Below are 23,413 nucleotides of genomic sequence, written 5' to 3'. Positions count from 1 at the left end.
GTGAGCGCGTGAGGGAGAGAGAGATGAAGAGGAGGAGAGAGAGGAGAGCCGCAGTAGCCACAACAGAGTGAGAAAACCCCTCTGTTCATTCACCGTGGAGCCGTGCGCAGCGCTCTGGTCCCGTCATGCATCGTGCCCCTAAAAGCCCCAGTGCTGCAGCCTCGTTACGGGACGGTGGCGGCGGAGGGACGGTCACAGCTCCACGGAGCAGGCACCGAGTGGAGGGCCCGCTGAGGAAATACACCAACCTGCTCCACGGATGGCAGAGCCGGTGAGCACGGGGACAGGGGACAGGGAACGGTCCGGGACGGTCCGGAGGGATACGTGGTTTGGGCTGACCACTTACGCGCAGTGACCGGACGAACACTTTGGAAACAGAGCACCTAAATTAAAATGTGTTTTGTAACGTGGACCGGGACATGGGCCAATCAGAGCACAGTACTCTGAATACTTGAGTACTTTTACTCAGATCATACTTGAGTATTTTTACTCAGATAATACTTTATACTAATAGTACTTTTACAGTTACTGTTTTGTAGTGAAAAACATGACATAGAATTAAACAGCTTTATGTTTGTTGCTCTGTTTGTTATGAAATAATGTATGTGTAACATACACACACACACACACACACCCCTACACACATGCACCTACACGTGTGCACACATATACATACATACACACATACACCAACACACACCCACACCCACACACCCCCCCACACACACCGACATACATATACATACACACACACACAGACATACACACACACATAGACTTTCTTCTCACACCTCTCCCTCTTTCCTCACACCTTTGTCTTTCTCTCCCTCTCAGCTGTCTGTTTTACTCATTCTCCTCTAGCCCTCCCTCCATCCCTTCCCCTCTTCTCATCTAGCCCTCCCTCCATCCCTTCCCCTCTTCTCTAGCCCGCTCACTTCTTCACACCTCTGTCTCTCCCTCTATTCTCCACCTAGCACTCTTCTTCACACCTCTGTGTCATCTCTCGCTCCGGCTCTCTCACTCTTTCTCAATCCCTCACTCCCTCCTCTCCCTCTCTCCCTCTCCCCTCACAATGCCCTCTTTTCCTCTCCTCCTTCTCTCTTCTCTCTATCTCTGTCAGAGTTGTGTGGGTGGGAGTCCCAAACCTGCTGTGACTCATCAGAGGAAAACCCTGCACTATTTCCCCTCTCTCTCTCTCCCTCCCTCTCACTCTCTCTCTCTCTCTCTCTCTTTCTTTCTTTCTTTCTTTCTTTCTTTCTCTCTCTTCTCTCCCTCTCTTTTTCTCTCTTCTCTCCCTCTCTTTTTCTCTCTTCTCTCCCTCTTTCTCTTCTCTCTCTCCACCCCCCCTCTCTCTTCCTCCATCCCCCTCTCTCTCTCTCTCTCTCTCTTTCTCTCTCTTCTCTCCCTCTCTCTCTCTTCTCTCCCTCTCTCTCTCTCCTCTCTCTCTCTTTCTCTCCTCTCTCCCTCTCTCTCTCTTTCTCTCTCCTCTCTCTCTTTCTCTCTCTTCTCTCCCTCTCTCTCTCTTCTCTCCCTCTCTCTCCCTCTCTCTCTCTTTCTCTCTCTTCTCTCCCTCTTTCTCTTCTCTCCCTCTCTCTCTCTCCACCCCCCCTCTCTTCCTCCATCTCCCCTCTCTCTCTCTCTCTCTCCTTCTCCTCTCTCCCTTTCATCTTGTCGTTCTCTTGTTTGATTGGTGGTTGTCGTAGCGTTGTGGCGATATGACGTTGTGGTGATGTGGCAATTTGGTGGGGTGTTGTGGTGATGTGGCGATATGACGTTGTGGAGATGTGGCGTTGTGGCAATATGACGTTGTGGCCATGTGGCGATGTGGTGTTATGGCGTTGTGACGATGTGGCGATATGACGTTGTGGAGGTGTGGAGATGTGGCTTTGTGACATTGTGACGTTGTGGCCATGTGGCGTTGTGGCGATATGACATTGTGGCGTTGTAGCGATGTGGCAATTTGGTGGGGTGATGTGGCATTGTGGCGATATGACATTGTGGAGATGTGGTGATGTGGCGATATGACGTTGTGGAGTTGTGGCGATGTGGCGATGTGGTGTTGTGGTGTTGTAGCGATGTGGCATTGTGGCGATGTGGCGTTGTGACGATGTGGCGATGTGGCGTTGTGACGATGTGGCGTTGTGAGACACTGCTGCATCATTAGGATTTATCTTCTGTCCAAGAGCCTCATCATCAAAGTAAAGCTTCACTGTGCTCTGAAGGGGAGTGACTTAGCACACTGGTTGTGTTGTGATCGCGGTCGTAAGGGGGGGTGACTTAGAGTGTTAAAGTGAAACTTCTAAAACATGTCCTGTTGTTTTGGCGTTCTGTGGCGTTGCAGGTTCTTTGTGCTGGATCCAGACTCGGGACAGTTATGGTACTACCTCAGCGCTGCCACCAGAGGTCAGCAGGCTCCACGGGGGGCTCTGTGTGTGGAGGGGGCCATCGTCTGGTCCAGTCCAGACCATCCCTTTATGTTCACGGTGCAGTCGAGTGCTGGCGAGGTCTACAAGCTCCGAGGTAAGACACAGATATACTGTTGGCTAACACATGCTAATGCTAACGTGATCCAGCTCTGAGGCGACCCAGAGATATGTGCACACTGTCAACTAATACATGGAGGGGGGGACTGATACTTGTATTTAAAGAGTTAAAGAACCACGCTGAATGAACACTTAAAATGGCCGACTGTGGTGTTTGGGTCAAAATGGTTTAAGGTTTATTTAAGATTAAACTCCATAAAAGTGGTTTAAGCAGATGTGAAGCTTATCACAAAACGAAGATGCAGCTTTGATATCTACAGACTGCCCCTTTAAGGTCAGGGGTCAATACTGAAGGGTATATAAAGTGGACTATGTCACTTTTTGGATTGTCTTCACAGAGACAAGCAGGCGACACCTTCAAGCTAAATTACACGTCAGCTCTGTGGAGAGGTGAGCTGATATGATGTGGTTTTGTTTCAGCAAGAGACGCCCAAGAACAAGAACTCTGGATGACACAACTTCAACTGTGCTCCAGACACAACCAGGTCAGAGTGAGAACTAAACCAGGACTAAATCAGGACTGAACCAGGACTGAACCAGGACTAAACCAGGACTGAACCAGGACTAAACCAGGACTGAACCTGGACTGAACCAGGTCAGAGTGAGAACTAAACCAGGACTAAATCGGGACAAAATCAGGACTAAACTGGGACTAAATCAGGACTAAACCAGGACAAAACCAGGACTTAACTGGGTCTAAACCAGGACTAAACCATGACTAAACCAGGACTAAACCAGGACTAAACTGGAACTAAACCAGGCTTAAACCAAGATTAAACTGGGTCTAAACTAGGACTAAACCAGGACTATAACAGAACTAAACCAGGACTATAACAGGACTAAAACAGGACTAATCTGGTTTTAAACCGGGTCTAAACCAGGGCTAAACCAAGACTAAACCGGGTCTAAACCGGGACTAAACTAGGACTAAACCGGGTCTGAACCAGGACTAAATCAGAACTAAACCAGGACTAAATCTGAACTAACCTGGGTTTAAACCAGGATTAAACCAGGTCTAAACTGGGATTAAACCAGGACTAAACTGAGTCTAAAGCAGGACTAAACCAGGACTAAACCGGGTCTAAACCAGGACTAAACCAGGACTAAACCGGGTCTAAACCAGGACTAAATAAGAACTAAACCAGGACTAAGCCAGGACTAAACCAGGACTAAACCTGAACTAAACCGGGTCTAAACCAGGACTAAACCAGGTCTAAACCATGTCTAAACCGGGTCTAAACCCGGAGTAAACCAGGACTAAACCGGATCTAAACCGGGTCTAAACCAGGACCAAACAAGGACTAAACCAAGACTAAACCAGGAATAAATCCAAATTATTTTGGTTGTGAGCAGCTCTGGAGGTTTTTGGGTCAAAATTTACAAATTGGAGCATTACAAAAATAGGCCATAACTGTGACCAGGACTAAGTCAGAACAAACCAGGACTAAAGCAGAAATAAAGATGCACACTGTAGCACTTCTAGTAGAGAGTGCCTGCTGCTCGTCTCCATGGAGATCGTTGTTCCACAGTGTGACTTTAAACATCTCCCTGAGAACAAGCAGGTGACTCAACAAATGCAACATATATCGACTCACAATGGAAACCACAAATGTACATAAACTATATAAAAACACGCATATGCTTTTTTTTTCTCATTATCTGACATGAAATCAGACTAAACTAAATGCCACATTAATGAGAGAAGATTTTTCATGACTTTCTTCAACATCAGAAGTTTACATACATTTCATCACTATTTGGTCCCATTGTCTTTAAACTGTGTGACTTGGGTCAAATGTTTTGGATTTCCTTCCACAAGCATCTCACAATAGTTGGCAATTTTGTCCCATTCCTCCAGACAGAACTGGTGTAACTGGTGTCCCTGTGGGACTTGCCCAGAACAACTTTCCAGGAGGCATCCTGAACAGATGCCCGAGTAACCTCAGCTGCTTCTCTCTACTGGGAGGTTCAGCTCCTTCTTTACCACAACGGACCGATACAGCGACCGTATCATTGCTGATGCTGCACTGTTCCCCCAGTTAATTTCCCAAGAAACAAGACCCCGAGATACTTGAACTCCTCCACTTGAGGCAGAAACTCACCACCCATCAAGAGAGGGCAAGCCTTTTTCTGGTCGAGAACCATGACTTCGGATTTGGAGGAACTGATTCTCATCCCAGCTGCTTCACACTTGGCTGAAAACCGCCCCAGTGCCTGCTGCAGGTCCTGGCTCAATGAAGCCATTAGAACAACATCATCTGCAAATAGCAGAGATGAGATCTGAACCAGACCCCCTCTGGCCCCTGGCTGCGCCTAGAAATTCTGTCCATAAAAACAATGAATAGAACCAGTGATAAAGGGCAGCCCTGGTGGAGTCCAACATGCACCGGTAACAGGTCTGACTTACTGCTGGCAATGTGAACACAGCTCCTGCTCCGGTCATACAGGGCCTGGACAGCCCTCAGCAAAGGGCCCCAGATGCCATACTCATGGAGCACCCCCCAAAGGACACCACGAGGGACACGGTCGAATACCTTCTTCAGATCCACAAAATACATGTGGACTGGTTGGACCAACTCCCATAAGCCCTCGAGCACCCGATGGAGAGTATAGAGCTGGTCCAGTGTTTGCGACCACCATCAAAACCGCACTGTTTCCCCTGGATCCGAGCTTCGACTATTGGACAGATTCTCCTCTCCAGTCCATGGAATAGACCTCACCGGAAAGGCTGAGGAGAGTGATTCCCCTGTAATTGGAATGCACCCTCCGGTCCCCCTTCTTAAGAAATCACCATCCCGGTCTGCCATTCTACAGGCGCTGTACCCAATCGCCATGCCATGTTGCAGAGGCGTGTTATCCAAGACAGACCCACAACATCCAGAGATTTAAGATACTCAGGACGGATGTCATTCACTCCTGGAGCCTTGCCACCGAGGAGCTTGCCAATCACCTCAGTGACCTCAGCCAGGGTGATGGATGAGTCTGCCTCTGACTTCTCAGTTTCTGCTTCCTCCTCGGAAGATGTGTCGGTGGGATTGAGGAGATCCTCCCTTCTTTCCACCATCCAACAATATCCCCAGTCATGGTCAGCAGCTCTCCACGAGCACAGTAAACAGTGTTGGTGCTTCTCCCTCCTGAGGCATCAGATGGTTTTCCAGAATTTCTTTGATGCTGACCAATAGTCCTCCTCCATGGCCTTCCCGAACTCCTCCTAGTCCCGAGTTTTTGCCTCTGCTAGTGCATGGGCCGCGGCACGCTTGACCTTCCTCAGGACTCCCACAAGCCAACAAGACTCGATAGGATTCCTTCTTCAGCCTGATGGCATCCCTTACCTCCGGTGCCCACCACCAGGTTCGGGGTGCACACTGCGACAGGCACCAGAGACCTTGTGACCAGAGCTATGCGCAGCCACATCGAATAGATGCAGAGAATATGGTTCACTCAGACTCCATGTCCCCAACTTCCCCCGGGATCTGGGAGAAGCTCTCCTGTAGGTGTGAGTTGAAGACCCTGTTGACAGAGGGCTCCGCCAGACGTTCCTAACAGACCCTCATGATAGGCTTGGGCCTCCCAGGTCTGTCTGGCTTTCTCCTCCGCCAGCGAATCCAACTCACAACCAGGTGGTGATCGGTTGACAGCTCTGTCCCTCTCTTCACCCGAGTGTCCAAGAAACACAGCCGAAGGTCAGATGACACAACGACAAAGGTGTCCTGGTGCCACGTGCACTGATGGACACCCTTGTGCTCGAACATGGTATTAGTTATGGACAAACTGTGACTAGCACAGAAGATCAATAACAGACCACCAGTTGGGTTCAGATCAGGGAGGATGTTCTTCCTGATCACCCCTCTCCAGGTGTCACCGGCGTCGCCCACGTGGGCATTGAAGTCCCCCAGGAGAGTTCTCAGTTGGTGCGCTGTCTACTACCCCTCCCAGGGACTCCAAAAAGGGTACTCTGCTATTCGGTCCATAGGCCGACACAACAGTGAGGGACCTGTCCCCAACCCTCTCATTCACCGGGGTGAACTCCAACACGTGGTGGCTGAGCTGTGGCACTATGAGTCCACACCAACTCGCCGCCTCTCCCCATGGGGAATGCCAATAAAAGTGGAGAGTACAACCCCTCTCGAGGAGTTGGGTACCAAAGCCCAAGCTGTGTGTGGAGGTGAGCCTGACTATATCTAGCTGGTACCTCTCAACCTCCCACACGAGCTCAGGCTCCTTCCCTCCTAGTGAGGTGACATTCCCCATCTCTACAGCCAGATGCTGGGTCTGTGGACTGGGTCTCCGAGACACCTGTTCTCGACTGCTATGCAGTTCTCCCCAACCCCAGATCTGGCTCCAGGGTGAGGCCCCAGCTGAGCCATACTGGGTGACATCACAGTCCTTGTTTTATCGCTATTCATAATGGTATTAGGAACTGCTCTTTCCCTGACCCCTCACCTAGGACCTGTTTGCCATGGGAGACCCTACCAGGGACATAATGCCCCGAGCAACATACAATGGCTTGCAAAAGTATTCATCCCCCTGGAACTTTTTCAAATCTCAAGTCTTTTGCAGACTCCAACAGGTTTTCTTCCAAGATTGCCCTGTATTTAGCTCCATCCATCTTCCCATCAACTCTGGCCACCTTCCCTGTTCCAGCAGAAGAAAACCCCCCACAGCATGATGCTGCCACCACCGTGTTTGACTGTGGGGATGGTGTGTTCACAGTGATGTGCAGGGTTAGACGCAGTGTTTTGATTTTAGGCCAAAAAGTTTGATTTTGGTCTCATCAGACCAGAGCATCTTCTGCCACATGTTTGCTGTGTCCTCCAAATTATTTCTAGCAAACTGTATACGAGACTTCTAATGGATGCTTTTCATCAATGGCTTTCTTCTTGCCATTCTTCTGAAGACCAGATTTGTGTAGTGCAGGACTCTAATAGTCGTCCTGTGAACAGATTCCCCACCTGAGCTGTGGATCTCTGCAGCTCTTCCAGAGTCACCATGGGCCTCCTGGCTGCATCTCTGATGAGTGTCTTCTTGTTCGTTCTGTAAGTTCTGGTGGATGGCCATGTCTGTGTAGGTTTGCAGTTTTGCCATACTCTGTCCATTTCTGGATGATGGATTGGACCCTGCTCCTTGAGATGTTCAACACGGGAAATCTTTTTAGATCCAAGCTCCGCTTTAAACTTCACAACTTTTTCTCTGACCTGTTTGATATTCTCCTTTGACTTGATTTTGTGGTTTGCTCCCCAACTCTCTTAACAAACTTCTGTGGCCTTCACAGCACAGCTGCATTTATACTGAGACAAGATCACACACAGGCCATGTCCCAATTCGCCCACCTGGCCTTAGAATCACCATTGGAAGGGCGATTCGAAGGACAGTTACGTAATTTCCGGTGCGACAAGGGCTGTCCCATTTCAACCCACCCTACTGAATGCGGCCGAAAACCTGCCCTTCCCTTTGCACCGTTTCCATGGAGATCGGACGTAACCGAAGCGTGCATCCGTGCACACTTCGCGCACTTCTATATCCCATCATGCACCGCGGCTGCGCAAAAAAGAGAAGAAAATGGAGTCCACTGCGCAATACACGTTCAAATGTGCGTACTGGTTTACCTCATCTACAACAGTGTGACATGAAACTTTTAAATCTGAATAAAGTTAAGTATAGTGTGTTTGATGATTAAAAAGGAGGGGAGTTACATGGAATAAAGGAATGTGCAGTTATTGCTAGACAATAAGAGACATTATTATCATGAGAAATTATTATTGCAATAAGAATAATGTAAGAATGTTTGTTTATATTGTGTCAAAGACCAAGAGACTGAAACGTAAAGTCAGAAGAGTTTAATGATCCACACAGGTAAAGTGAACAATGAAGCAACGGACTCTGAGGAAAGGACAGAAGAGAGTCCTGAGACGTGCACAAAATCTCTATGAGTTCCGTACATTCCATAGGTCTGCGCCCCTCGTGGGCACGTGTCATTTACCTTCGTGTTAGTAAATCAAGACACTAGCTTGATGTAGCGCTGCACTGCTAGAAAATACCTTATAATAATCAGATGGAAAGAACTGGCACGGCATAGAAGGGAAACAGCGCCCTCTACTGTTATTAAAGCGGTGTAGCCACTGGCCAAAATACCGAACCATTAAACTGCAATATCCCACTATATGTACAAATAATCAGTGTTCTCTGGTTTATAGACTATGAATGTAAAAATTATATTGTTACCTCTGTCTCTGTTATTACGTTTTCACAAGGTATATTTTGTTAAAGTTATGAAGTAGCTACAATTGAGTAAAAAAATCACCTTGAACGTTATATTTGCCTATTGATATTCAATCTAAACAAAGAAACGGCTGCGACGACGACATCTTGACTTTTCTTCTATTAAATAATAAATAATTAAAAATAACGTACATAATGTACGTATCGTACGCTCAAAGACAGCGGTGGAAGTGTGGTCCGTGGTGTGGGCCTGTCCCACTTCAGCAAGATGGCGGCTACACTGAGGAGGGCAGATTCTCGACCGGAACCTTCAAACTACACTTTGAAGAGTACTTCGAAGGGACCCTTCAAAAGGTGCATTTGGCAAATTGGGACACGGCCACAGCTGGACTTTAGTCATTAGGTCAACATTCAATCTTTCCAAAATTATCAGGCAACTTCTCAAAGCAACTGGTTGCATTCAAGAAAAAGGGGGCTGAATACTTTTGCACGCTGCACTTTTAAGTTTTTAATTTTTAAAACATTTGGAAATCTTGTAAAATATTTCCTTCCACTTCAGACTCGTGTGCCATTTTGTGTCGTTCATTCACATAAAATGCTAAGAAAATGTATTTAAATTTGTGGTCCTGATGTGACAATATGTGAAAAAGTTCCAGGGGGATGAAAATTTTGCCAGCCACTGTAGCTCCTAGGATCATCCGGGTCTGCAAACTCCCTCACTACGATAAGGTGGCAGTCCAAGGAGGAGCCACAGGTGTGTCTCTAATTAACTCACATGGCATCAATAAACCAATCAGAAGCTTTCAAAGGCATGACATCATCTGGATCGTCCCAAAATAGTTAAGGCATAGCATACTGTGTGTAAGCTTCTGACTTTGAAAATAGTAATCCAAAACTGTCTAAAAATATCTTCTCATTATTCTGGCATTTAGCAAATAGAAATTATTTTGTTAATCCTAATGGACCTAAAACAGGAAAAGTTTAGTTTGTCACACAATGAGAAAAAAAGTACATCATTCTTTTTACATAGTATATTCAAACTTCTGGTTTCATTTGTAGATGTAGTGCCTTACTGCAGACATTAACATCTTCATGAAGACAAGCAGAAAAGTTAGGTAGTTTTAAAGGAGGACTAAACCAAGACTAAACCAGGACTAAACCCAGACTAAACCAGGTCTAAACCAGAACTAAACCAGGACTAATCCAGATGCAGCAGTCGATGTTTTTTGAGTTCTTCGATGGAAAAGCCGGAAATGTGATAATCCAGATTCTGAGTAAATCTGACTCATACAAAGTACATACAAGGACATGGGATTAGACCAGTAATCTGATAGGAGCAGGAGTAGACAGGAGCAGAGCCAGAGGAGCAGACGGCAGCAGACAGGTGCATGTGGTGCAGAAAGATTCTGTTCTTAAGTTTGTTATTCTTTGGAGAAAGTGTGGCAGGTGTGGCCTTTACAGCGCCACCTGGAGGCAAACAGGAAATGACAACCCCTAAACCAGGACTAAACCAGGTCTAAACCAGGACTAAACCAGGACTAAACCAGGTCTAAATCAGGACTAAACCAGGACTAAACCAGGACTGAACTAGGGTTTAAAATGTAAAATTAGTTGAGCAAATCATATTGTAAAATGTTTTTGAAAAGTAAATGTTTTTGTGCAGGAGCTGAGTCCAGGAGAGAAACGCCCACAGACACTGGAGCCTCACCCCAGACAAGGGCCCCTTTCTGGGGACGAGGTCTGAGCTCGGGGGGGGGGTGGAAGACTAAACCAGGACTGAACCAGGACTGAACCAGGACTGAACCAGGACTGAACCAGGACTAAACCAGGTCTAAACCAGGACTGAACCAGGACTAAACCAGGTCTAAACCAAGACTAAACCAGGACTGAACCAGGACTGAACCAGGACTGAACCAGGACTAAACCAGGTCTAAACCAGGACTGAACCAGGACTAAACCAGGTCTAAACCAAGACTAAACCAGGACTGAACCAGGACTGAACCAGGACAAAACCAGTCTAAACCAGGACTGAACCAGGACTAAACCAGTAAAAAAAAAAAAAAAAAAAAAGCTGTATAGATAAATATTGCAGTGTATGTGATTTGCTGCCCTCTGGTGGGGCTTTATATTTGTCTGAAGGGAGGAGCTAACTACACTGAAGCTTACACACCTGTTTGTTTACAGTTTCTGTTTGTTTCTAGGTATATTGAGCTACATTAAGTGTGAACCTTACTTGGCATAACCATTCAGGTCCCTCATGGGTGCTCTCACACCTATTAGCATAGCAGCTCTTAGCATACTGGCCATTAGCATACTGGTTATTAGCACACTGGCTAGTACTATTGTTTTCTTTGTTTAGATTTAGGTCTGAGGAACGAGTTATAAACAGGTGATAGAATATGTTTAAGGCCATTTCTGTTCAGAGGACTGTCTTTTTTAACAAAAATTGCTTGTTAGAGCTGTAATTCCTTAGATTGTAAATATTCTCTGTTTGGAAGCCTCCAGTCTCCATGTTTCAGGCTTATATACTATACTGACTCATAGCTAAAATAATCATTAATTTGAGTTCTAATGTATTCTTGTTGTCTTCTTTCTGTTGTAGGATCTGTTCTTCTTCAAAACCCCCTCATCTCTGAGCTGCTTGGGCCAGTGTCTCAGTCTGTTCCACCAAAACCTTCATCGAACCCCCAGCCACAACCATGTCCAGAGCCCCAGCCTCGAGCCAATCTCACCCCCAGACAGAGCGCCGTCCCTGGCTCAGCCGACACCTAGCGTACCCCTCAACCACGTGGAGCCTGGAGGTTTGGTCCAAGCCAATCACAGCCCACCGCATAAACCAGGAAGTGTCCTCAGCTACCACCAAAACCAGGCTCTCATAAGAGCAGGTAAGAAGGTTTTACAAAACCAGGCTCACACTTGAGCAGGTAAGAAGGATCTACAAGAGGCTTTCATCTTTGGGAGGTATATTTACATCAAATACAGTTGTATATGTATGTATCTTCCTCTTATCACTGTGGCCGAAACACAGGCAAAAACAAAGCCTGAACTGGATCTAAAACAGATCTAGAAAACAGCTTTATTTAAAGGTGAATGGTGCTCTTATGTGCTTGTCTTCATGGAGATGTTACTACACCTACATGTCCCATAGTATGGCATTAGACTCATCTATCTTCAGAGAGCAGTTGATGTAGCTAGGCCAAAGCAAACAGCTACTTGAATAAATACAGAGTAGACCAGTTTAATGGCATACTGTGGAACTTTTTAGGCAGAGCCATAACATCTCCACAACCATGAGGAAGAGCGGGTGGCTGTCCCCAGAAGAAAAGTGCTCCTGTCTGCTCCTCTAGCTCTGCTCCTGTCTGCTCCTGTCTGCTCCTCTAGCTCTGCTCCTGTCTGCTCCTCTGGCTCTGCTCCTGTCTGCTCCTGCCTCAAACTCTCTCATTCTTCTTCCTGCAGATACCCCTGACTCCTCTCAACCTCTTTCTGAAAAGCAGCAAAGAAACAGCACAGCGCCCCCTGTCTCCAACTCCAGGACGAGTAGGGCACCAGCACAGAGCACAGAGGTGAGGTCAAAGGTCATATCTGAACGTTTCATGTTTTTAATTCTTATTTGGTGGATTGTCACTGTGATGAATATGTAGTTTTACATCAGTTAAGAGGCAGATTGTGAAGAAAAGCACAAAATACAGGAAATAGCACTGAGTTGCATACTAGGAAATACAGTTATAAACTTCAAAACTTCCAAATAGGAAGTACAGTTTTAAAGTACAAAACATCCAAATAGGAAGTACAGTTTTAAAGTACAAAACATCAAACAGGAAGTACAGTTATAAACTACAAAAGACCTAAACAGGAAATACAGTTTAAACTACAAAATGTCCAAACAGGAAGTCGTTTTAAACTACAAAATATCCAAACAGGAAGTACATTTTTGAACTACAAAACATCGAAAGAGGAAGTACAGTTTTAAACTACAACACATCTAAACAGGAAGTAATTAATCCGTCCATTCACAATCACAACAGCCCTCCCCACATCCCTTTTTCTCTCCCCATAATCCCCCTGTCTCTCCTTCCTCTATCTCTTTCTCCCTTCTCTACTTTTCTCTCCTCTTCTCTTATCCTCTCTCTCCACTTTCTGTGCCTGTCTCCCTTCATTCTTCTTTTCCTGTCTCCATCTTCTTCCCCCTTTCCCAACTCTTTCCTCTTTCTCTCTTAACCCCACCTACTCTTCTCTCTCTCACTCTCTCCCTATCTGTCACCCCTCCCCTCTTTTCTACTTCTGTCTCTCCTCTTCTCTAAACCCCCTCCTCTATCTCCCCTCTGCCCTTCCCTCCTCTCTCCCTCCTCCTCCTGGTCTAGTCCTGGTTTAGTCCTGGTTTACTCTTGGTTTAGTACTGGTCTAGTCCTGGTTTAGTCCTGGTCTGGTTTATTCCTGGTCTGGTTTGTACTGGATTAGTCCTGGTCTCGTCTTGGTTTAGTCCCAGTCTAGTCCTGGTTTAGTCCTGGTTTAATCTTGGTCTGGTCTTGGTTTAGTCCTGGTTTAGTCTTGATTTACTTCCGGTTTAGTCCTGGTCCTCTCACCAGGACTAAACCGGAACTAAACCGGTTGTGGGTTCAACTCCTGAGTTTGTTTTATTTGTTTTTAGGACGTGAGCGATGAGGCCACAGACACAGAGGACAACGCGGAAGAGGAGCTCGGAGTTTTAGACGAGCAGAGAAACATCATGATCCACCTCCTGTCGCAGCTCAAAATGGGCATGGACCTCACCAGGGTAAACAAACAAACAAACATGGACCTCACCCGGGAAAACTAACAAACATGGACCTCACCCGGGTAAACTAACAAACATGGACCTCACCAGGGTTAATAAACAAACAAACAAATGTGGACCTCACCAGGGTAAACAAACAAACATGGACCTCACCAGGGTAAACAAACAAACATGGACCTCACCAGGGTAAATAAGCAAACGAACAAATGTGGACCTCACCAGGGTAAACAAACAAACATGGACCTCACCAGGGTAAATAAACAAACAAACAAATGTGGACCTCACCAGGGTAAACAAACAAACATGGACCTCACCAGGGTAAACAAACAAGCAAACGAACAAATATGGACCTCACCAGTGTAAACAAACAAACATGGACCTCACCAGGGTGAACAAACAAGCAAACAAACAAATGCGGACCTCACCCGTTGTAAACAAACAAACATGGACCTCACCAGGGTAAACAATCAAACGAACAAATGCGGACCTCACCAGGGTAAACAAACAAACATGGACCTCACCAGGGTAAACAAACAAGCAAACAAACAAATGTGGACCTCACCAGGGTAAACAAATAAACATGGACCTCACCAGGGTAAACAATCAAACGAACAAATGGGGACCTCACCAGGGTAAACAAACAAACAAACATGGACCTCACCAGGGTACACAGGTATATCTCTGAACACACAAAATCTAATCAAATCAGGTCTTCTTTTCAGTAACAGAGATCAGTCCACCAGGCCACAGTTATCCCAGCGTTAGCCCAACTTTTACTGCTAGCGGTTAAACTAAAGTGCTAAATAGTTATGATGTTAAAGATAACTGCAGGTAATTTTAGATTAGAAATAAACAGATGTACTTAAGCCCATGGGTTTGTTCAGGACTTTTTACTAGTTTACATTTATAAGACCTAATATAGTGTTGACTGCTGTCTTTCTCCCGTCCTGCAGGTGGTGCTGCCAACCTTCATCCTGGAGAAGCGCTCTCTGCTGGAGATGTATGCTAACTTTCTGTCTCACCCAGACATGTTTCTGAGCATCACGTCAGGCCGGTCTGCTGAGGAGAGAATGATCCGAGTCCTGGAGTATTACCTCACCTCATTCCATGAAGGACGCAAAGGAGCTGTGGCCAAAAAACCCTACAACCCCATTCTGGGCGAGACCTTCCACTGCTCCTGGACCGTGCCCCGAGTCCGGCGTCCAGCCTCCGCCCCGGGGCAGAGCATCGGGGGGAGTGGCTTCGCGCAGAACGCCAGGAGCCGGGCAGAAGACTGTCACCGTCTGCGCTTCGTGGCTGAACAGGTATATTTCTGTGTAACTTTTAGTTTAGATGTTTTAGTTTTAATCTTGTCATGTGTAAAAAGGTGTTTGGGCCACACCTCCACAGACATGAATTCTCGTGATATTTGATTTGATTATTTATTTGATTACGATTGGACTTGGACTACTGTGGTTTGGACCAATCACAGAGCACCATTGTGGTTTGGGTGGAGCTAACCAAAAACATGGTGACGCCAGAGACTGTATACATAAATGGATGTAGCTAACCTGCTAGCTGCTGCATTCTAAATCTAAAGTGGTCATAAGCTTTGGGTCTGTCGACTCTGGCTGCAATTCACTTTCTATGTAATAACTGTGTCCTCTCTCTGTATCTGCTGCTGTCAGACTCGTCATTTTGGTCTTAAATGTTTGTATTAACCCACTCTACATGATCCTGGGGTTTTCATTTCACTATTGTGTCTGTAAATCAAGATATGAACATTAATAACAGACAAATCAGGTGCCTTCTTTCCCCGAGGTCACTCTAGTGTTAGCAACAGGTTTGATTGACTTCTCTAAACAGACTGTGAGAGTTGCAGACACATTTGAGCCTGTTTTAGTGAAAATACAGACTTTTTTTTTTTTGTAAAACATCCAGAGGGGTGTGCTGTGCGCTTTTGTGTCCAAGGGTCTTGTTCTGCCACTGTCACAATTCGCCACCGACCAGCGCCGATCACTGTCAGTGAGAGCCGTCCAACCAAAGAATGAACTTTGACCCCAGCAATCCCAGTTTTCCACCCCCAGAATAATGGCTCCTCCTTCTGAATCACGGCTCCACCCTCTGAATCATGTCTCCTCCCTCCGAATCATGGCTCCACCCTCCTGAATCATGACTCCACCCCCGAATCATGGCTCCTCTCTCTGAATCAAGGCTCCTCCCTCTGAATCAAGGCTCCTCCCTCTGAATCAAAGCTCCTCCCTCTGAATCACAGCTCCTTTAACAGTTCCGTGTCTGTCCAGGTTTCGCACCATCCTCCAGTGTCTGCATTTTACTGCGAGTGTCCAGAGAAGCGCATGTGTCTGAACGCACACATCTGGACCAAGAGCAAGTTCATGGGCGTGTCTGTGGGCGTGTCCATGGTCGGAGAAGGTAAGGAGGCGGAGCTACCGTCTACTTAGGAAACAATATGCTGGGTTTGTGGCATTTCACAGTTTGAGGTCATGATTTCAGATACACTGCAGGGGTCTATATGACTCTTGGGGAGATTTAATTTTTTGTTTTTGAAAGAAAATAATCTAACAGGAAGTTGAACCGTATATTTTTGTTGGTTTCACAGATGTGTCACACTAAAGCTGCATTATGTAACCCAGTGTGGCCTGGGTGTGTAATGATGCTGCCACTGTTTAATGCTATAGTGAACTCAAAATCCCCTTCATTTATGTCATTTCTACTGAAGGCGATGAGCTTTGGGTCAGTTTTTGTTTTAATGTGGATAGGCCCAGTAATTACAGAGATATTAACCATAAATCAGGCCACACATGTACAAACTCCCACTGAGGGTTCTGTCTCCGTTTGAACTATGAGCAATTCAAGGGATGTACAGAGCTGGGAATAAACATGTCGAGAGTGTGTGCTTGTTCCATGTCCATTGTAAATCCATATGAGAGCATTTATAGGTCAGTGAATACAGAACAGCTGTGAGCAGATTAGCCCCTCTCTCTGCTAACAGCTAACAGCAGGTCAGCCTCTCCCTCTGCTAACAGCTAACAGCAGTTAAAGCTCAAAGGCTCAAAGTCATTTAGGAGTTAGGACAGATGTAAATTTTATAGGAGTGGGTCTTCATGAGTGTTGACTCTCAGGTGAAAGGGCTGTGTAACGCCTCCAGGGGCTGTGTAACACCTCCAGTGGTTCTGCTTTAGATCAGAACTTTTCAGACTATTTTCTTAAACGGTGATACTTGTGGGATTCGGCAGCATCACCTTCGTCATTTTGGTACAAATGAAAAAAATGTGTGCCGCTCTAGTGTGATGTACAGCTATCCATAGGGGGCGCCGACAGCATGCGCCGCTTTGTTGTGAAGACGTTTACAGCAACGTGAGCTCCCATTGGACACCGCAGTTTTCTATTGTGTTAGATGAATATTGTGATTTAAAATGTATAAATTATAACATAATGAGCCACAGGTGACAGAGATGAGAGCTATAGAGACTCAAGCACAATAGGGCTGGATTAAATGTTCCACAGTATGGCATTAAACGTATCAATTTATACAAGTTTGATTCACTAATCTGCCCATCCAGACCCACACCCATCTGTTAGTAGTATTCTATTCTATTGCATTGCTTTGTACTACCACCAGAAAAGTTACACAGTGCAGCTTTAACAGGTTTTTATCTTAATTTTCTTTAATCTTTAATTGAAATTATTTAATATATGTTTTGTCCTGGCTTTCATCATTTTACAGTAAACTTTTAAAGATAAATTTCACACATGCCCTGAGACTCATTGTGCTGTTCTCCTCTGGTGCTGTAGGGGTGCTGTACCTGCTCGAGCACGGGGAGCAGTACGTCTTCACGTTGCCCTGTGCATACGCCCGCTCCATCCTCACGGTGCCTTGGGTGGAGCTCGGGGGCAAAGTCTCCATCAGCTGTGCCCAGAGCGGCTACTCCTCCTCGGTCACTTTTCATACCAAACCCTTCTACGGAGGCAAAGTGCACAGGTGAGACCCTGTCAATGACAGGTGAGACCCCGATGATGATAGGGGAGACCCTACTGACAACAGGCGACACGTGAGACCTTGCTAACAACTGGCGAGAGGTGAGACCCTGCCAACAGCAGGCGAGGATATTTACCCACAATCCCCTGCTCTAAACTCTACACAGAGGATATTTAACCACAATCCCCTGCTCTAAACTCTACACAGAGGATATTTACCCACAACCCCCTGCTCTAAACTCCACACAGAGAATATTTACCCACAATTCCCTACTGCAAACTCCATCCATCCATCCATTTTCTTCCACTTATCCGGGGCCGGGTCGCGGGGGCAGCAGTCTAAGCAGGGACTCCCAGACTTCCCTCACCCCGGACACGTCCTCCAGCTCCTCCGGTGGGACCCCAAGGCGTTCCCAGGCCAGCCGAGAGACATAGTCCCTCCAGCGTGTCCTGGGTCTTCCCCGGGGCCTCCTCCCGGTGGGACATGCCCAGAACACCTCCCTAGGGAGGCGTCCAGGAGGCATCCTGAGCAGATGCCCGAGCCACCTCAGCTGGTTCCTCTCAACGTGTAGGAGCAGCGGCTCTACTCCGAGCTCCTCCCGTGTGACCGAGCTCCTCACCCTATCCCTAAGGGTGCGCCCGGCCACTCTGCGGAGGAAGCCCATTTCAGCCGCTTGTATCCGCGATCTTGTCCTTTCGGTCATTACCCAAAGCTCATGACCATAGGTGAGGGTAGGAACGTAGATTGACCGGTAAATCGAGAGCTTCGCCTTCCGGCTCAGCTCCTTCTTTACCACAACGGACTGATACAGCGACCGCATCACTGCAGACGCTGCACCGATCCGCCTGTCAATCTCACGCTCCATCTTTCCCTCACTCGTGAACAAGACCCCGAGATACTTGAACTCCTCCACTTGGGGCAGAGACTCACCACCCACCCGGAGAGAGCAAACCACCTTTTTCCGGTCAAGAACCATGGCCTCGGATTTGGAGGAGCTGATTCTCATCCCAGCCGCTTCACACTCGGCTGCAAACCGCCCCAGTGCCTGCTGCAGGTCCTGGCTCGAAGAAGCCATCAGGACAACATCATCTGCAAACAGCAGAGATGAAATCCTGTGGTTCCCAAACCAGGCCCCCTCCGGCCCCTGACTGCGCCTAGAAATTCTGTCCATAAATATAATGAACAGAACCGGTGACAAAGGGCAGCCCTGGCGGAGTCCAACATGCACTGGGAACAGGTCTGACTTACTGCCGGCAATGCGAACACAGCTCCTGCTCCGGTCATACAGGGACCGGACAGCCCTTAGCAAAGAGCCCCGGACCCCATACTCCCAGAGCACCCCCCAAAGGACACCACGAGGGACACGGTCGAATGCCTTCTCCAGATCCACAAAACACATGTGGACTGGTTGGGCATACTCCCATGAGCCCTCGAGGACCCGATGGAGAGTATAGAGCTGGTCCAGTGTTCCACGACCAGGACGAAAACCACACTGCTCCTCCTGAATCCGAGGTTCGACTATCGGTCGGATTCTCCTCTCCAGCACCCTGGAATAGACCTTACCGGGAAGGCTGAGGAGTGTGATTCCCCTGTAATTGGAACACACCCTCCGGTCCCCCTTTTTATACAGAGGGACCACCACCCCGGTCTGCCATTCCACAGGTACTGTCCCCGACCGCCACGCGATGTTGCAGAGACGTGTCAGCCAAGACAGTCCCACAACATCCAGAGACTTGAGGTACTCAGGACGGATCTCATCCACCCCCGGAGCCTTGCCACCGAGGAGCTTGCCAACCACCTCAGTGACTTCAGCCAGGGTGATGGACGAGTCCGCCTCTGGGTCCCCAGTTTCTGCTTCCTCCTCGGAAGACGTGACAGTGGGATTGAGGAGATCCTCAAAGTATTCCTTCCACCGCCCGACAACATCCCCAGTCGAGGTCAGCAGCTCTCCACCCGCACTGTAAACAGTGTTGGTGAAGCACTGCTTTCCCCTCCTGAGGCGTCGGACGGTTTGCCAGAATCTTACTGCAAACTCTACACAGAAAATATTTACCCACAATCCCCTGCTCTAAACTTGTCTTATGACAGATGAATATATTTGTATTAATCTCATCATCACTGTTGTGTAAATCACGTGAACTTTGCTCTTTGTTTGTGGCTAAATAACAGTTAGAGAATGACCTCTGTTGCCCCCTGTGGTTGGAAACAGGAGCTGGACAGTGTTTGTTTTGTGTTTCAGAGTGACCGCAGAGGTGAGACACAACCACACGGGGGCGGTAGTGTGCCGGGCTCAGGGCGAGTGGAACGGTGTGTTAGAATTCACCTACAGCAGCGGAGAGACCAAACTCATGGACACACACAGACTTCCAGTGACCAGGAAACGGATGAGACACGTGGAGAAGCAAGGCCCCCTGGAGTCACGGTCAGAGCTCATTCACATGTTTAACACACAAACCCTGCAGATTTAGACTATAATAAAGTGTTTCTCAAACATGTGTGAATGAAACAAAACACAGCTCCAGGTGTGTTTTTGAGGAGGACATTAGCTCATGTGAAGGGCACGGTCCTGCTCCTTTAAATATTGTTTAAATACTGGTTTTGTCTGGAAGGTTCCACCTTTAATAATATGACAGTATAATAATGAGGGACCCGCCTCAAGCACATTTTACCCAGTCTGACCTCTGGCCTCCTCCCAGTGACCCGTGCCATTTGACCCAGTCTGACCTCAGAAGTTTTAGGACTGTGAGGAACAGGGGCCATAATGTGGAATGGATGTGTGGTGTTTGGGATGTTTCTGTTTCAACAGGTTCACAATAATAGAGATGAGGTGAGCACATATTAGCATGTGTGCTAGTTTAATCAGGTTCACAGTAATACAAATAACATTAGCATGTGTTAGCTTGTGTGATAGTTTTGTCAGGTTCACAGTAATAGAAATATGATTTGCATGTGTTAGCATGTGCTCTAGTTTCATCAGGTTCATAATAATAGAAATAAGATAAGCATGTGTTAGCATGTATGCAAATTTCATCAGGTTCACAGTAATAGAAATATGATTAGCATACATTAGCATGTGTGCTAGTATGGGTCAAGCACAAACTCATTATAATGGTATTACAACCCCTATTCTAATGAAGTTGGGACGCTGTGTAAAACTTGAAAAAAAATATATATATTTACAATACAAATAAAAACGTTCTTGTTTTTATGCAAATATTCACTAATTTTCAATTTGATGCCTGCAACACGTTCCACTAAAGCTGGGACAGGGGCAACAAAACAATGAGAAAGTTGAGAAATGCTTAAAATACACCTGTTTGGAACATTCCACAGGTGAACAGGTTCATTGGAAACAGGTGAGTGTCATGATTGGGTATAAAAGGAGCATCCCCGAAGGGCTCAGTCATTCACAAGCAAAGATGGAGCGAGGTTCACCACTTTGTGAACAACTGCATGAGCAAATAGTCCAACAGTCTAAGAACAATGTTTCTCAACATACAATTGCAAGGAATTTAGGGATTTCATCATCTACAGCCCATAATATCCTCAAAAGATTCAGAGAATCTGGAGAAATCCCTGCCCGTAAGCAGCAAGGCCGAAAACCAACATTGAATGCCCGTGACCTTCGACCCCTCAGGTGGTACTGTATTAAAAACAGACATGAATGTGTAAATGATATTACCACATGGGCTCAAGAATACTTCATGAAACCGGACTGACACAAAGTGGAAAAGTGTGCTGTGGTCCGACGAGTCCACATTTCAAATTGATTTAGGAAATCATGGACATCGTGTCCTGTGGGCCAAAGAGGAAAAGGAGCATCTGGATTGTTATCAGTGCAAAGTTCAAAATCCTCTGTGATGGTCCGGGGGCGTGTTAGTGCCTCTGTGATGGTCCGGGGGCGTGTTAGTGCCTCTGTGATGGTCCGGGGGCGTGTTAGTGCCCATGGGGAACTTACACATCTGTGAAGACACCATTAATGCTGAAAGGTACATACAGGTTTTGGAGCAACATATGCTGCCATCCAAGCAACATCTTTTTTAGGGTCCCTGTGTATTTCAGCAAGACAATGCCATGCCATATTCTGCACGTGTTACAACAGCTTCTTAGTAAAAGAGTGTGGATACTAGACCTGTCTCCCATTGAAAATGTGTGGTGCATTATGAAGCACAAAAAACGACAACGGAGACCCCGGACTGCTGAGCAGCTGAAGTTGTACATTCAGTAAGAATGGGAAAGGATTCCTCCTGCAAAGCTTCAACAATTAGTGTCCTCAGGTCCCAAATGTTTATTGATTGTTGTTAAAAGGAAAGGTGATGTAACACAGTGGTAAACATGCCCCTGTCCCAGCTTTATTAGAACGTGTTGCAGGCATCAAATTGAAAATGAGTGAATGTTTGCATAAAACAAAATTGTATCAGTTTGAACATTAAATATCATGTCTTTGTAGTTTATTCAGTTCAATATAAGTTGAAAAGGATTTGTAAATCATTGTATTCTGTATTTTTTTAAGTTTTACACAGTTCATTGGAATTGGGGTTGTATATGATGTCATTATAATGATATTATGTGATTATAATGAAGCCTTCTCTGTTGGACCTGTTACACTGGTTCTGCTGCTGTTCACACAACTGTGTCTCAATGGGACTTTCAGTTCAGTTCCATTTGTCTTTGTAAAGCCCAAAATCACAACAGCAGTTCCCTCTTAGGGCTGAACGTGAGAATTGATTTAAGTAACAAAAGGGTAGAAAATCAACAATGAAACAGAAATAGACAAGCAAATTAATCAACAGAAAACAGATATTTGTGTAATCCCTCAGTCGTCCAGGTCTGATCCACTGCAAAAGAAAAATAAAATCTGTCAACTGGACAAATTGTTGAACGTGTGAAGACGTTTGGCTGCTCATCCCAGTCCATTCTTCAGTGCTGGTCAGATTGCTTCTGGACACTGCCTTATATCTGTCTGAATGGAGGAGCTAACTACACTGTAACTGTAAACAGCTTTTAATTACACTTTCTGTATGTATCTTAGGTCTATTGTGCAACCCAGGTGTGCACTGTGCCTAAGTCCTATTTAGCATAGTCCAGTGGTTCTCAAATAGTGGGGCGCGGTGAGATACCGGGGGGGCGCGTATGACTCCGCGTATGACACTGTAGTACTGTACGCAGCGCGCACGCAGCAAAGAGCAGGACAGAGTGAACAGATCGTGACACAGGGCAGTGAACAAGAAACACTTTTGCTAAAGAAACACTATGGAAAACATTTTAACAGGGATGAAAAGAAAGGCGGAGATAGACGGAGGTAAAGTCATACGAAAAGTAAGATGAGGAGGAGTCTGATGAAGCGTATTTAGCACTGGGCTTCACCGTGACTCCGGTGGGACACGAGGACAGACCGGTGTCTGCTGTGGCAGCGGACAGTGTGAAGACAAATAAGTTAAGGTGCCACCTCATTACACTTCAGTCACGCTGATAAGACGCTGGAGTTTTTTCAGCATAAACGTGCCAAATATTAACAACAATCATCCCGCTTTGTAAATGTCACTTAAAGCAGCAAGCACTGAGCATTATATAAGGTGGCATACCAAATTGCTAAATTACTTGTTTTAATTTGATATTAATTTAATTTTAATGTATTATTTTGACATTTATTTAATTTTAATTTATTCATTTGATGTTTATTTAATCAAATAGGCGCAAAATTTTTTGTTCTTTATAGGGGGGGCATGATAGAAAATAATTGAGAAGCACTGGCATAGTCATTCAAGCCACTAATGGGTGCTTTCACACCCATTACCATCCTGGCTAGCTCTATTGTTCTCTTTGTTTCCTTCATTTACTTTGGATCTGAGGATGGAGTTATAGGTGGAGGATAGATGATGTTTCAGGCCCCCATTC

General features: G+C 46.3%; 1 protein-coding gene across 1 annotated transcript in view; it reads left to right on the top strand.

Annotated features, from left to right (window-relative positions):
- The window catches only part of LOC117383486 (oxysterol-binding protein-related protein 11-like), a 30,963-nt gene that overhangs the window by 3,358 nt on the left and 4,192 nt on the right, over positions 1–23,413 (top strand). The window contains exons 3-14 of the mRNA XM_055227728.1: positions 101–132; positions 212–271; positions 2,342–2,520; positions 2,964–3,028; positions 10,426–10,500; positions 11,365–11,647; positions 12,219–12,325; positions 13,411–13,536; positions 14,490–14,840; positions 15,819–15,948; positions 17,332–17,518; positions 19,755–19,937. Of these exons, the coding sequence (XP_055083703.1) occupies positions 101–132; positions 212–271; positions 2,342–2,520; positions 2,964–3,028; positions 10,426–10,500; positions 11,365–11,647; positions 12,219–12,325; positions 13,411–13,536; positions 14,490–14,840; positions 15,819–15,948; positions 17,332–17,518; positions 19,755–19,937 (1,778 nt within the window). The remainder of the gene's footprint in view (positions 1–100; positions 133–211; positions 272–2,341; positions 2,521–2,963; positions 3,029–10,425; positions 10,501–11,364; positions 11,648–12,218; positions 12,326–13,410; positions 13,537–14,489; positions 14,841–15,818; positions 15,949–17,331; positions 17,519–19,754; positions 19,938–23,413) is intronic.

This window comes from Periophthalmus magnuspinnatus, chromosome 16 (assembly GCF_009829125.3).
Source record: "Periophthalmus magnuspinnatus isolate fPerMag1 chromosome 16, fPerMag1.2.pri, whole genome shotgun sequence".
In the NCBI taxonomy this organism is placed as follows: domain Eukaryota; kingdom Metazoa; phylum Chordata; class Actinopteri; order Gobiiformes; family Gobiidae; genus Periophthalmus; species Periophthalmus magnuspinnatus.
Note: the sequence above shows the minus strand (reverse complement) of the source record. Positions and strands in the feature narration are given on the sequence as shown.